Genomic DNA, 14429 nt, shown 5'->3' with positions numbered 1-14429 from the left:
CCCGATTCCCCTTCCTCCTCCCTGAACTTTCTTCTCCCAAAATTGCTCTTCCATCCCTCCCACCTCCCCCTTCCCACGGCCCTCACCCCAGCCAGGTCTCCCATCTTGCCCACAATAGACACTCATCCAAAATGCCCTCTGACCGTGTGCAGGGGCAGGATCTCTGTCATCGGAGCAGATGGATGGAGGAGAGTCCTGGAGCCCTCAGAGGCTTTTTCGGGCTTTTATTCATCTTTTACCAGGTACACAGTGGGCAGGGGTGCTGGGGGGCCGGGAGGCCCCCGGGGAGTCTTCACTCTTCCTGGGCTCTGGTGTGCTCTCGTGGCCTCTGCTCCTCTGCTTTCATTCCGTTCCTTCTCTCTCTTCTCATTCTCTGCTGGTGTCCCCGTGACGCCGCCCTCATAAGCCCCATCTCAGCCCAGGTGTGCCCACCTATGCATGCCCACACCCCACTCCAGGTGTCTGCCATCAGGCGTGCGGGTAGGACCGCAGGGGTCCATCATTAATGCTAATGCGGGAGGGTGGAAAAGCCTGATACTTTTTCACTTACCCTGCACTGTGTCCTTCCCTGTTCCACAGTCTCCTATGGGTCCCCTGTGCCTCCCCTGCACACCCAAGAATTTGTAGCCTTATACACTACCTCTGTTCTGATCACCTTTAAAAGAGCAAGCCACCCCCTCTACCTCCTCCCTCCTCTGATTGAGTTTTCTTACTAGGCTTCTGACCACCTGACACACTCTGCATTTTTCAAATATAGTTGCTGATTGTCTGTCTCCCTCCCTAGGATGTCAGAGCTAAGATTTTTTCTGTTTTATTCACTTCTGTGAACAGCACAGTATCTGGTATATGTAAGAGCTCAATAAATGTTGATTGAATGAATGGATGGAGTGAACTTCTATTTATAATTCAAAACCCACCTAAAATACCCCCATGTTCTTTGCCCTGCGCAATATCTAGGGGAGCAGACTGGGATTACCTTTACTTCTCGGGACCTCAGCTACTCCAACTCCCATTGACAAAGGTGAGTCTGAGGGTCCATTTCTGGCCTCAGCTGATAAAACAATGACAGTGGACATTGACTGAGCACTCATTGTATGGCAGTCACTGTGCAAGGCTCTTTATTTTCTCACCTCTGAATCCCCTTGAAAGCCCCCATGGGGCAGGTCCTCATGTCTATTTTACAGCCAGGGAAACTGAGCCCCAGAGGAGGAGAGGCCCTTGTTTTGGACTTGGTCCTACAGCGAGGAGTGATGGACCAAAGTTTGCGATGTCCCCAAACCCTGGAAGCGTCAGCCCTCCACTCTCCCAGCCCTCCACCTGCAGCACGAGCAGCCAGGGATGGGAGGGGCCCCTTCAATTAATCACCTAGTGCTAATCCTCCCTGCACCTGCCCCCCTCAGGTCTGGCAGGGCCAGGCTAGCAGCAAACACAGCACTGGGGCGGGAGTCCCGAGAGCACTGGGCAGGCAGGCACAGGAGGGCAAAGGTGGGGGCAGGGGAATTCAGAGAACCCCCCATAGGGAGTGTTTGGGGACAAGGAAGCATTCAATAGGGGCCTTCTGCCTTCCTGGCTGTCCTAGGCACGGAGAGACACAAAGACAGAAAGATGAAAGTAAGGTAACAGGAAATAGAGTTGGGGGGACAGAAAACACAGAGAAAGAATCAGAGGTAAGGAAGTGAAGACAGAGAGAATCTGAGATCAACAGAGAGGTGGGGGAGGTGGGGCGAATCCATGTGCCAGGAGAGGACAGCGCTCTGCAGGACTCCAGACCAGCAGGTGCTGGGGATCCCCTGCACCACCCCAGCCAGCAGTCCCACCTGCTGGCTTCCCACCATCTGTCATGTTGCCATCCTGCCAGGTGGGGGCGAGGAGGAGCCATGTTCCTGAGCCCTGGCAAGGGGCCAGCTGCCAGGGGTAGGTGGCTCCGGTCAGGTGACGAGGCCCCTAAGAAGAAGCACCGGAGGAACCACACCACCTTCACCACATACCAGCTGCACCAGCTGGAGCGGGCATTCGAGGCCTCCCACTACCCAGATGTTTACAGTCGCGAGGAGCAGGCGGCCAAGGTGCACCTGCCCGAGGTGCGTGTGCAGGTGAGGTCACCCCCCACCCAGCCAAGGCGGAGCCTGCACCAGATATAGACCCTCCTGCTGAGCAGGACATGGGCAGAGGAGAAACAGAGGGCCTCCTGGAAGAGGGGGAGCAGGACTGGGGCCTTAACAGACTAGTAGAAATTTGCCTGCTAGAGAGGAGAAAGGGCACCTTAGGCATCCAGAACAGTGTGTGTGAAGGTGTCGGGGGCGTGTCCACTGAGCCGGATGTGAGGTGGGTGGAGAGAGTCAGAGAGTGAAGCTGAGAAAGCTTATGCAAAACCTTGAGTGCCGAGCAGGGTGACACAGCTGCAAGCTGAGGGCCAAGAGAGACCATGAAGGAGGCAGCGGTGCCTGAGGTGGGCCAAGAGAATGGCAAGAAGGGATCAGATTGAGGGGAGACTTCAAGGCTAGCTTGATGGGGGCCATGAGGGAGTGACCCCCTCAAGGCTGCTCAGCTGAAGCAGAATAAAACATGTCGGTGCTTCAGCAGGTGGGAGCAGGTCAGACAACAGGCAGGACCCCTCAAGACGGTGGAGTGAGGAAGACCAGGTTGGCTCCTCCTCACCACCTCTGAGCTGTGAGCACCCCTTTCACTGTTCCCAGGTGTGGTTCTAGAACCGCCGGGCCAAGTGGCGCCGCCAGGAGCATCTGGAGTCTGGCTCTGGAGCCATAGCTGCCTCGCGGACCCCCAAGGCTCCAACACTGCCATGCCTTGGGCCTTACCCTCCCTCCAGCCTTACCACTGCCCCCGGGGTCCCTGGCTGGGTCCTGGGACCCCTGCTGTGTAGGGCCTCCTGCGCCTTCTGGGCCCGGGCCTGGGGCTGCAGGCATCCTTCGGGCCCCATGCCTTTGGTCTAGCCTTTGCAGATGGCTTCATTCTGGAGGAGGAGTCCCTGAGGCTGCTGGCCAAGGAGCATGAGCAGGCTCTGGACTGGACAGAGCCTGGCCCACAGCTTGAGCCTGGGCCCCAACCTGAGTCTGAGCCCCAAGACTTCCTCCTCATCCTGAGGGCTAGGGACATGCCAGGTGACGACTACCATAGCCTTAGTCCAGACTGAGGTCATGGAGTGACCAGTCACCAGGTCAGGCCGTCACTGGGAAGCATGCCTTGGGACTCCTGACTGCCCCCATTTTCCCTGTCCAGGGCCACCCACTTCCTGCCTTGCAGGGAGACCAGCACCCAGTGCCAGAAAGGAGGTAGCCACAGCATCCCCAGGCCCGGGAGCAGGGCCTTAGATGGCCTCGGGACAGTCTGTGCTCCACTCCCAGACTCAGTCTCTCCATCTATCGAGCAGGCATGGGTGGGGTAGATTCGGAGTTCTTGGACTGTAAAGCTGTAGTCGGGAGCCATTGCACATTAATTCTGTGTGGATGAGTCTAAATCCCTCCTAACCTTTGAATAGCGGAGCCCCTGGGCCACCCTCCCACCAAGAAATAACCCAAAACAGCTTCTGTTCAACCATATTCCGGGGCCACTGCTGAGCAGCTCCTGACTGCCATGTGAGGTGCGACACAGCCACTGGCTCCGTTTTACAGAGGAGTAAATTGAGATCCAAAGACAGAAGGCCTGTTTCCTGGGGCCAGCAGGGGCTGGAACTGCTTCTCAAACTCTGCCTGGCTCCATCCCTGGAGGCCCATGCTGCCCTGCTGGCTTCAGGCTGGCCCAGGAGTGCTTGGGACCCAGGCCAGGTGCTCGTGGGAGACCCTCAGGCATGCATCGCAGCCACTGACCACAGACTCCCCATGTCTCCCAGGCTAGGGCGGGTGAGGTGGGGCCCTGGGGCAAGAGCCCAACCGAGCTATGTCTCCCCGGGGCTCACGGGCCATGAGAGCTGCCCTTCCCAGGAGCAGGCCAGGTCCTAACGTGAGGAGGCTGTTACTAGGCAAGGAAGAGGTTTAACTATGCCGGGCACACCCCTAGGGGATGGGGCAGCCTGGGTCAGGACAGGAGTGCCAGAGACAGAGGCTGCTGCACCCTGCTCCTCTAGGCTCCATCGGGAAGAGATCACAGCGCCCTGCCGGTCCTCACACCTGAGAGGTCACAGCTGGCCTGCCTCCTCAGATGGCCCCACGCGAGTCCAGTGGCCCGTGTCCTGCTTACCCTGAGGCAGCCAGGCCAGCCCATTCACTCATCCACCTAACCAGTATGCAATAAGGACGCAGCGGTGGACAAAATCCCTGCCCTGCTGGAGCTGCCACTCCAGTGGGGGAGAGAATGACTCTTAAATAAACAAATAAAGCCTAAGCAAAGGCTCCCCGGTGGTGCCAAGGAGGAAAATCAAACCAGGAAGGGTGATCCAGAGTGTGTCACAGGGTTGCAATTCAATAGGGTGGTTAGGGTAGGCCTGACAGAGGACGTTACCTCAGCAGAGACCCAGAGATGAGGGAGGAGCCGTGGGGTCGGTGGCAGGGAGAGCCCCAGGCAGAGCGCACAGCATGTGCAAGGGCCCTGGGGCAGGACAGTGCCTGCTGGCCAAAGGAGCACCGAGGTGACCCCCGTGGCTGAGGCAGGGCTAGGGAGGGCAGGGGAAGGGAGAGGTCAGGGCTGGGAGGGGATGGCACATGTCATGCAGGGCCTGGCGGTTGCTACAACTTTAGTTTTCACCCTGAAAGTCAGGGATCCGAGGGAGGGTTGGGGCCCTCCGCCCGCCCCGAGCAGGTCCTCAAGGAGGGCAGGTGCAGGTAATCTGCTTGGCAGCGTCCTCCTAAGCGGATGAGGGCTGTCGTACTCCTGGGACCCCACCCACCCATGGACAGAGAAGCCTGGGGGGCGGGGCACCCTGGCCCAGGCTCTCATGGGCGCTGCCCCCACTCATTCACTCAACCTTCCTGAGCCATCCCCCCTCTTCCTGGGGAGAGGGCAGGGCTCTGGTGGGGGCGGTAGGATGCTGACAGACCCCGGTGAGGGGGCCCCCCCCTTCTAACCTGCTCTACTCTGGCCTCGCCTGGGCACCCCGGCCCTCCCACCCTTCCTCGCAGCCAGATGGGGCTCCAGAGCCCTGGGGCTGGATTCCTCGTGAGGCTGTGGCTCGGGGCCATGGTGCCCAGTGCAGACTCAGGACGCATTTCCTGGCGGGATGGGGCGAGGGGGAGGTGGAGACCTGGGCGCCAGTGGGGGTAGGCAGGAGGCTAGTCAGTGGGCTCAGGTCTGTGGTCTCTAGTGACTGGCCGATCCAGATGACCCCTGTGCCCTAACAGGAAGGAAAGGGAAGCCCCTTCCCTCTGGCTGGGTTTGCTGAACGGAGGGGTGTTGGTAGCCAGGAGCCCCGAAGTCACCCCTGCCTGGGTGAACTACCACAGAGATGGGGCGATCCTCATGTCTGATCATTAGCGTACCTAGCCTGAGCCGTGCCTGAAGCCAGAGCCTGCTCCTGGAGCTTGCAGGCCCAGAGCTCACAGGCTCTTTGCTACTTCAGATGGCTTGGGTCAGGTTTGAGTCCCTGGCAACCAAGAAACTAGAAAAGCTGCCCCTGCGAGGATCAGCGCTGGGGTCCCTTGGGGAGTATGGGTGATTTCAGGAAACGAGGGTGAGAAGCACAATGAGGCCTGGACATGAAGATGGACCTGCAGGAGCCCAGCCAGCTGCGGTGAGGGGGCAGCTGGGAGGACCCAGGGCCCATGGATCCAGCGGATCTGGCTGCCTATCTCCGCCTTACCCCCTTCTGCCCCGACATCAGACAATACCAGTGGCATCCAGGGCCTACAAGCACAGCCCCAAAAGGTCTTTATTTGTCCTGTGGCCCTAATCTAGTTTTGCTGTGGGGGCAACACGGGAACCCAGGTGAGGGGCCTCCTCTGTCCTCAGAAAAGTCTGTTTTCTCCAGGAAAATAAAGTCCTCCGTGGGAGCAGGCGAGGCCCCAGGCAGGTCAGGGTATTCCGGGCTCTCTCCCACTACAACTTCTGGTTCTTGCTCAGCCTGTTGTGCCGCCAGATGTTTTGTTTCCGCAGCAGCCTCCAGTACTCTCGGGTCTCAGGGTCCAGCTCCTCCAGCTTCTTGGGGGGTCCCAAATTCATCTGGAACAGCCTGATGGAGTGTAATTGGGAGTTAGCGCTGCACAGTAGGCCCCCATGGTACCCCACCCCAGGCACCTTAAGCACAGGCAGCAACTGGTCAGGGTCCCACGTGGCTACACAATAGTGGATGGTTCTTCCCCATCACTGAGCCAGTCGGTTGGTCCCTGGCCCTACAACAATGGAGCCACCCCCATTCTACAGGCATTTGTGAGGTGGGCACATGCCAAATCTGTTCCTGCCTCCTGATCATTACGCTGTGCCCTTTACCCATCGTACTTCCCCACTCGCTCACTCAAGCTTCCTGAACCTTCCCAGCTTTAAGGAGCAGCACATGGCAATGGCTTCAGGCCATCACTGCTCTTGGGGCCCAGAGCAAAATGCTCCCTACAGCCCCGGTCCTCCCTGCCGTGTCTCCCAGTACTCTCGGCCTCAGGTGTCTTCCTGCCGCACTGATCTCCTGCTGTGCGTCTAACAAGCCAGATCCAGTTGTGTGCTGGCAGTCCCCTCTGCCTTTGAAGCTCCTCTCAAGCCACACAGGCCTTGACTCATGCTTCCCTTCCCCGGAGAAACCCTCCTTAAAACCTCTGATTTGATCAGCCAGGTCTCCTTCCCAGTCTCTCACTCTCCAGCTTCCTGGAAATGTCACCAATCTAGCTTCTTCACTGTCAGCATGTTGACTGCCTCCCTCCCAGGCTCGCTGCACAAAGTCAGGGACTTTGATGTAATTTATACCCTTTTGTATCCCCAGTGCATAAAACAAGGCCTGGCATATAGTCACCATTCAATAAATGTTAAAGAAAAAAGGCCTTGCTTTAAGCATTTCACACAGGCATCCTAATCTCACTGATCTCACACAAACCTGAGGGAAATACGATTCCCATTTACAGATGAGACAACTGGGCCCAGAGTGGTGAGGCCCCCTGAAGTCAGACTTCACTGGTGACCCACATCCCCCAAAAGCTGTCCCCACTGGGCAGATGACATAGCCGGGGCCACTCACCACTCAGGGTACTCAGCATCTGGCTTCAGGACCACATCCTGGCCCTCCTTGTAGATGTTGACACCCATGGCATGTGTGGTAAGCCGGACAGGGTCTGTGCACACCTCTGGGTCCTTCAGGGCCTCAGCGGCCACACCGCCTTTACCACCCTTGCCCCCTTTAATGACTGGGGAGATGAGGGGAAAGTTTCGGTCCAGTTCTGTCCCGGGAAGGCCAGCCTTCCCTCCCCTGCCCCCCCCCCCATGGCCTCGGGGCGCTGTCTGCTGCACCCAAAATGATCTTAAGTGGGATACAAACACTGCAGTCAGTAACAGACCAAATTCCTCCTTTTCAATTCTATTTTGATTCCTTCTTACGGAGGAAGTCTCCGCGGCTGCTGTGTGTCTTTACGGCCTAACACTTGCCAATTTCCTCGCTCCAGCAAACACTATTAGGCAAGGCTGTGCCCAGTTAAAATTTAAATAACCTTACTTATGTTTTGCTTCTGTGGTTAATACAAGATAAGCCCCACTGCGTCCCTGAATTTCTGTTAACATATCTGCACAGTGAGATCTACCCGCACCTGCGCAGCGAAGGGCATTTGCTCAAAGTAACCCACAGGCTCAGCACGGGCCGCGCCGTCCATCCCGGCGCCTGCGCAACGAGTCCCTTCGCCGCCGACGGCATCTAAGGGCAGGTGCCGCGCACCTCGGGGTCAGCGCTCCCGAACTGCGCCTGCGCGTAGAGCCTGAGGCCGCTACATCCTGGCGCACTGACCTAGGAACCATGTCCCCACACCGCGCCTGCGCACTACCAACTCCCGCGGCCCCACCGCGTCCATCTCCTAACCCCGCTCACCCGGTCTCTTGGCATAACCCCGTACAAGGAGCCCCCCAGGATTGGCGGGGTTCGGGAGCTCCCGGGGCCGCCAGCTGGCCCAGATTCGGGTGGCCCTGAGAAAGCATCCGGCCGCCATGACGTAGGCCGGCTGCCTGTACGTGTATGTTTCCGGGAGACGTCAGCATTGAGGGGATGCTCGGGAGTTGTAGGCGCCCAGGGATTTCTGGGAAATGTAGTCTCTCAGCCCCAGGCAGCTGCTCGTGGTCTTTAAAGTTTTCTAGAGACTCCATTTACTCTATGAGGAGAGCTTCAGTGGATGTTTCAACGTTGTTTTTTTTTTTTTTTTTTTTTTTTTTGTCCTTCTGTAGTTACCTGTTACTTACTTTAAAGATTATACCTTATACATTACAGATTTTTTAAATGAGTAATTATTGAAAACCTGAAACTAATAGAAATTAGTACTTACTAGACTCATCATAGTGCTAAATCCCTATCCCACTTGATCTCGTTTAATCCTCATAATTAGGAGGTACGTACTATTATTATCCCCGGGTTATTTTCTTTAAAGATTTATTCATTTATGCGTGCAAGAACTTGGGTGCAAGAGGGTGGTGGTGAGAGGATTAGCCAGCGATGGAGCGGGGAGCAGAACAGGCGGATCCCCTGAAATACCCTGCTGAGGGGAGCAGCGGGGAGCCAGGAGCGGTCCGCCGCGCCGTGTGGGTAGCTCCCTGGCCGGCCGGGGCTGGAACTCGTGCTGCGGCGGCAGGCGACAGCCCGGTAGTGCTGGGTCTTTAACGCCTGTGCCATTAGGGCGGCCTTCTCCGGTTTATTCTTGAGGAAACTGAGGCCAGGACGGGCCATTATGTGTCCCTACTGTGACCCAAACCAGGACCCACTTCCGAGGGACGCTGGCGCCGCTGCTCGTGTGCCCGGAGTGGGGAGACGCCACTTCTCACTCGCCTTATTTCCAGCCCCGCTTTCCCCCATCGGCCACCCCTTGGAACAGCCGCCGCAGGAGGCCGGCAGTGATTGTTACCCTGTAGCGCAGCCCAGGAAACGCGCAGGAGCCCCCCGACCCCTCCTGGGGAGACCCAGGGTTCTGGCTCCCCGCCCTGGCGCTGCAGCGCCCCCGCGCGGCGGCCTGGCGGGACTACGTTTCCCAGCAGGCCGCGCGCGCCCGGGGCGGGGGCCGCGCCGGCGGATTTGCGGGCGCCCCGGCCGGGAAGACCTGGCCAGCCCGGTGGCGCGCGGTGAGTTCACCTGGGTCTGGAAAGCGAGTGTCCTGGGGGCTGAGCGGGCCTGGGGCCGCGCCCGAGGCCCGGAGTCGGAGGTCCCAGCCTGCCTGGGGAGCGGAGTCTGACGCGCGGCGGGCACGAGCTCCGCTTCCTGACTGCGTTCCGAGGCCCGGGCTGAGTCTGGGGGCGCCCTTCGCCGTGGCGTTGGCGCTGTTGAGGTTCGGGTCTGCTGTGTTGAGTCTCAGACCCCGAGTATTAAGCCTGGAGTCCGGGGTGGAAAGCCTTGGACATGGGTCTTGAGTCGGAGGTCTGAGGCACAAGGTGTGTCTCCAGCCTGGTTCCTTGTCCCGGGAGAGGAAGACTTGGAAGAGCCAGGCTGGGGTGAACAGGGTTTAGGGGTACGGAACGTCTGAGGCCACAGATACAGGGAATTTCTTGGGGCTTGGAGTGGAAAGAGTTGGGAGGGAATGTGACAAGTACAGGGGAACGCCCCCCTGGATTTGGAACCCGGCATGCCGCTGCTTATAACTGCCCCTTCTGCCCTTTGGTTTCCTCGTCTATAAAATGAAGATCATAGAGTCCCTTCCCTTACAGGATTTGATGAGTATTAAATTATGTGTCCTGTGTGACTACCACCCAGCTAGAACCTGGCACCAAGTTGGCATCCAGGAAATTTCACCTTCGACTCTTTCAGATGCTGGTATGAACCTGGGGTCCAGGCATGGAATTTGTGACGACACCCCAATCCCCCACAGGGCCTCCTGCCATGGATCTGGAGGAGCCCAGGAACACTCCTACACATTCTCAGGACCTTACCCCCGCCTGTCAGTGCGACCAAGTGCCAACAGGCCCCAGCAGCCTGAGTCAGATGGAACTTGAGAAGCCAAATATTCAAGACTTGGTGCAACAGTTTGAGGCCCTGCCTGGTGACCTGGTGGATCTGTGCCCAGATGGACGCCCCTGTCCCCTGCACATTGCCACTGGCCACGGCCTGGCCCCCCAGGACTCGGCCACTGCCCACGGGCTCTTGTCCACCGAGGCTGGCCGAGATGATCTGCTGAAACTTTTGCACCTCGAAGAGTGCCCTTCTTCCCAGTCTGGTCCCAAGGAGCCTTCAGAACCTGCTCCTCACCTGTTGCAACCCCCTGAGGACTCAGGTGGGGATACTGGCCCCCCAGAATGGGAGGAAGGAGCCTGTGCTGAACAGGGTGACAGCAGGAGCTCAAGCAGCTCCCCAGAACCCTGGCTGGAAACAGTACCTCTAGTTGTTCCTGAAGAGCAATCTGCTGGTGCCAAGGTAGTGCCTGTCCCTCCCCTCCCCAGGTCTCTTCTGTGGCTGGGAGCCTAGCAGAGGGACTCAGGCCTGCCCCTCTTCTATTTTCTTGCAGAGTCCTGAGACCCCAGCTTCATACCCTGCCCTACAGGAGGGTGAGTGGCCTGCCCGTCCTTGCCCCAGGGACTTAGGGGTTCGCAACAGCCTGAATAAGTCTCCCCAAATTGGCAGAGTTTGCCAGTAAGGAGTTGCTTCTGGAGAAGTTATTCTGGCTTCTAGAAAGCTGCTTCTGAGATTGGGTCCAAGTAGATTCCAGATGGTCTGGGAGAGGAAAGATAGGCTTGAGAATGTTCTAGAATGAATTAGGGGCTATTAGGGCAGGCTTGACAAATGGCTAAAAAATTGAGAGAAGAATATTTCTTAACACATGAAAATGATATGCAATTCAAGTGTGAGTGTCCTCAAGTAAAGTTTTATTGGAACACAATCACAATCAATGCCTGTTGTTTATGTGTTGTTTGGCAGCTTTCATGTTCCAGTGGCAGGTTGAGCAGTTGCAAGAGATACGATCTGGCCCACAAAGACAAAAAATTGACTGCCTGGTCCTTTGCAGAAAAAGTGCTCATATCTGCCCTAATGGCTTGGGAGGACCAGTTCTGACCACCTTGAACTTTCTAGTATCTGCCCTTGACCTACCTGCAACTGTGGGTCAAAGAGCAAGTTCTGTGGTTGTAGAGAGAGAAAATCGTGTACAGCCATAGTTCTAGGAAGGTTCTAGAACCATGGGTGGAGCTGTGACTCACCTGGGAAATTCCATAACATGGCATTTTGCCTGTGGTTCTAGATTAAAGAGACTCAGGCTGATGTGAGTCCTAGAATAATGAACAGAGCTTCTGATTCTACTCAGCTTGGCGAGTTCTAGAACCGTGGAGCAAATAAAACTTACCTGCAGTTCTAGAGCAACAAACAGTATTCCAGAACTATGGACAGGGCTACCTGGTTCTAGAATAATCTGAAAGTCCTAACCCAGTGCTGAACAACGGAAATATGAGACATAATGGAGGTCTTAGTTTTCCAGTCATACACATCTTTAAAAACAAAAGATAAAATTGGATCAAGACAAAAGACTGACTGCAAATGATTTAAAAAATGGTAACTGCAAAAATGAAGACAGTAAGCGGGAATTGTAATCAGCTGTTGCCAGGACCACAGCCACATCCTAGGAGAATCAGGGAAAGGGAGCCCTGTTTGAGGAAACGGCAGGAGATCATGGCAGTGTACCCTGGTGCCAGCGTCATCCTGCAGCTGTGGTTTCAGGCCAGGGCGCCTGTGTCCACACTGGGGTGTCCATGCCTTTAGCTGTGGGAGAGAAGCTTCTTTGCAACATTCAGGGTGAACAGGCCCAGTGTTCTCACCCAGCGCTCTCTATTTTACCCTGCAGGTTTTCTCTGCTTCCCTACCCCCTGCAGTTGCACTTATGTTCCTGACCTTTTTTCTTCAAGCTACATTTTTTTTTTTAATATTTTTTTTTTAAGATTTATTTATTTATTTATACAAGCACTGGGCACAGTCAGAAGTGCTGGAGGGTGAGAGAATTCACCAGAGCCAGAGCGGGGAACAGAACAGGCAGACCGACAAAATACACTGCTGAAGGGAGCAGCGGGCGCAGCAGGAGAGGTCTGTGCTCCATGTGGGACCCTCCCCAGTGGCGGGGGATCGAACCGGCACTGCAGAGGCTGCGGGGCAGCTTCGCAGCCCAGCGCTCAACCGCTGTGCCACCAGGGGAGGCCCCAAGCTACATTTTTTAAAAAAGATTAAATTAACTCATATTATTTCAACATATCAATATTTTATAATTATTCTATTTTCCATATTATATCATCAAAATCTGTGTGCATTTTGCACTTACAGCATATTTCAATCTAGATCAGCCACATTTCTAGTGCCCAGTGGCTACCATATGGGACAGCACAGTTCTAGAACCCCAGAATGGAGTTGTCCGTTTTTCTGGAATGCTTAGATCACGAAAGATAAGGGGGCAGGGCTGACTGTAGTTTCGATTCACCTAGGGGTGTCCAGAAATGTGGCCTATCTCTGGTTCTAAAGCAAAAAGCAGTGGCTACTGGTTAGATCATTTTCGGACTGCTGGTGGAGTTATCTGGTTCTAAATTGCTCAAGGGATTCTAGAGCCAGGGAAGCAAACCTCTGTGAACCCGGGCTATATTGGGGCATACTAGAATCTAGAGTTGTTTCTGATCTGTTCAAATAATTCCATTCAAAGAATTCTTAATGCACTGTCTACAGCCGAGGCAGCAAACTATTTGAGGATGTTCTAGAACCTTAGTAAGAACCTTAGCAACAGCTGTCTGATGCTACTGTGATTAAAAGTTCTGGCATCATGTGGTAGTAGGAAACAGTGATTCTGCAGTGACAGCATTTTCTAGAACCCTCTGAGTTCTGAGTTTGACTTCTCAGGGAATTTAGGAATTACAGGTCAGAGCCATCTGGGGTTCGGGACAGTATGAGAATTTTAGACATGCAGGCAGTTAAGTTTCTAATATGACCAGGCATCAGTAGAGCTGATGAGTAGTCCTGGGCTGATAGAATTCTAGAGCAATGGACAGAGCTGACTGGCTCTAGATTGGGGGAATTCCAGAACCATTGAGTGGGCTCGACTGGTGCATAATGTTGCAGGACCTTCTGGCTCTAGAATGATAGAAATGTGTGGAGGAGTCAGCACTACAACTGTTTTGGGATCTGGCTGGGGTTCTAAACTCCCAGAGGCTCTTGAAACTGCCCTTCCTCCTGGAGCTCCTTGAGCTGTGGACCGAGCCATCTCTAGACTGGTAGACAGTTCTAGATCTGTGAGGACTGAACTGCTGATCTGTGGTTCCAGCTGATGGGACGATCCTGGGACTGTGTGGCCCAAGAGGGCTAAGCCATAGGGTAAAGTCTCTGTTCAGAGACTGAACAGAGACTGACCTTGGGAGAGTCCACGAGGTAGATGGCTCTGGCCAGGGGCGCCCGGGGCTAACCCTCCGTCACTGTTTCCCTCAGTACCTGGTCCCTGTGACCACGAAGACCTCCTAGATGGTGTCATATTTGGGGCCAAATATTTGGGCTCCACCCAACTGGTATCTGAGAGGAACCCACCCCCCAGCACACGCATGACCCAGGCCCAGGAGGCAATGGACCGTGTCAAGGTGAAGCCAGGGCTGGATCCACTGGGTTTCTTGGGGCTGATGAGCGTGGGAAGGGTGGGACTTCCAGCTGGCTCCTCTCAGGCACCCAGAGCCTTGCAGGGCAGAACCTGGGTCTTTGGGGGCCTCCACCTCCCACCCAACCCCCACAGGCCCCCGACGGCGAGACCCAGCCCATGACGGAGGTGGACCTCTTCGTCTCTACCAAGAGAGTCAAAGTTCTGACAGCTGACTCCCAGGTACAGGCCCCCAGCTGGACTTGGGCATGGGTGGGATGGGGCTCCCCAGAAGATGGGGTCTGGTGAGGCCCCTGCAGCTTTCCCAGGCCCAGTCTCCCTTGCCCCAGGAGGCCATGATGGACCACGCGCTGCAGACCATCTCCTACATCGCCGACATTGGCAGTGTGCTGGTGATCATGGCCCGGCGGCGACTGGCCCGGCGGCCTGCACCTGAGGCCCACGGCCGCCGGCTCTACAAGATGATCTGTCATGTCTTCCACTCAGAGGATGTGAGCAGGGGACTCCGGGTGTCTTGGGGTAGAGGGTGGACTTGGGCTGGCCCCTGCCCTCCTCCAAAGCCCCACCTGGTCACACTGCCACCTGGTGCCCTTTCATCCCTTCTTGGCACTGGCAGCAGGTTCCTTGATTCTCTGAGTCTTCCTGGAAGCCTTAGAGACTGGTAACCGACTCCCCTAAACCTTCCCACCACCCACCCTGCCCTCAGATTCCTCAAGATAGCACTGCTTCCCTGCCTCCCCGAAAACCCCAGGGCCACAGCTGTCTCCCTGGGGT

At 56.1% G+C, this 14429-nt stretch overlaps 3 protein-coding genes across 4 annotated transcripts in view; 2 read left to right on the top strand and 1 right to left on the bottom strand.

Annotated features, from left to right (window-relative positions):
• Positions 1–1002: 1002 nt before the first annotated feature.
• RAX2 (retina and anterior neural fold homeobox 2) lies at positions 1003–3131 on the top strand. Its single transcript, XM_037504236.1, is given in 5 exon segments — positions 1003–1021; positions 1859–2093; positions 2697–2837; positions 2840–3022; positions 3025–3131. Coding segments are annotated over 4 exon segments (567 nt in total). The 5' UTR covers positions 1003–1021; positions 1859–1877; the 3' UTR covers positions 3052–3131.
• Positions 3132–5713: 2582 nt separating this feature from the next.
• MRPL54 (mitochondrial ribosomal protein L54) lies at positions 5714–8099 on the bottom strand. Its single transcript, XM_037504235.2, has 3 exons — positions 7946–8099; positions 7109–7274; positions 5714–6118 (listed from the first exon to the last, which is right to left on the bottom strand). The coding sequence occupies exons 1-3, from the start codon at positions 8061–8063 to the stop codon at positions 5986–5988; spliced, it is 417 nt and encodes a 138-aa protein (XP_037360132.1). The 5' UTR covers positions 8064–8099; the 3' UTR covers positions 5714–5985.
• A 1026-nt stretch (positions 8100–9125) lies between these two features.
• The window catches only part of APBA3 (amyloid beta precursor protein binding family A member 3), a 7289-nt gene continuing 1985 nt past the window's right edge, over positions 9126–14429 (top strand). Inside the window, exons 1-6 of one of the 2 annotated variants that reach the window (XM_037505069.2) lie at positions 9126–9180; positions 9860–10462; positions 10554–10593; positions 13496–13641; positions 13791–13877; positions 13985–14146. In XM_037505069.2, coding sequence (XP_037360966.1) covers positions 9887–10462; positions 10554–10593; positions 13496–13641; positions 13791–13877; positions 13985–14146 — 1011 coding nt within the window. In that variant the 5' untranslated portion in view covers positions 9126–9180; positions 9860–9886. Of the gene's footprint in view, positions 9181–9759; positions 10463–10553; positions 10594–13495; positions 13642–13790; positions 13878–13984; positions 14147–14429 lie in introns of both variants that reach the window. The other variant, XM_037505070.2, reaches the window with a different exon arrangement.

The sequence above is a fragment of the Talpa occidentalis genome, unplaced genomic scaffold, assembly GCF_014898055.3.
Source record: "Talpa occidentalis isolate TD23 unplaced genomic scaffold, MPIMG_talOcc4v2.1 talOcc4.12, whole genome shotgun sequence".
Lineage (NCBI taxonomy): Eukaryota > Metazoa > Chordata > Mammalia > Eulipotyphla > Talpidae > Talpa > Talpa occidentalis.
The sequence above is the reverse complement of the archived record's forward strand: the minus strand, read 5'-3'. Positions and strand labels throughout refer to the sequence as shown.

What these genes read in the sequence shown, in the direction of transcription:
- MRPL54 (XM_037504235.2), bottom strand. Translation starts at nt 8,063, where the DNA reads ATGGCGGCCGGATGCTTTCTCAGGGCCACCCGAATCTGGGCCAGCTGG. An exon ending in GGGTTATGCCAAGAGACCGG is followed by an intron (nt 7,275 to 7,945) that starts GTGAGCGGGGTT and finishes TCATCTCCCCAG; the next exon opens with TCATTAAAGGGGGCAAGGGT. An exon ending in GATGCTGAGTACCCTGAGTG is followed by an intron (nt 6,119 to 7,108) that starts GTGAGTGGCCCC and finishes ACACTCCATCAG; the next exon opens with GCTGTTCCAGATGAATTTGG.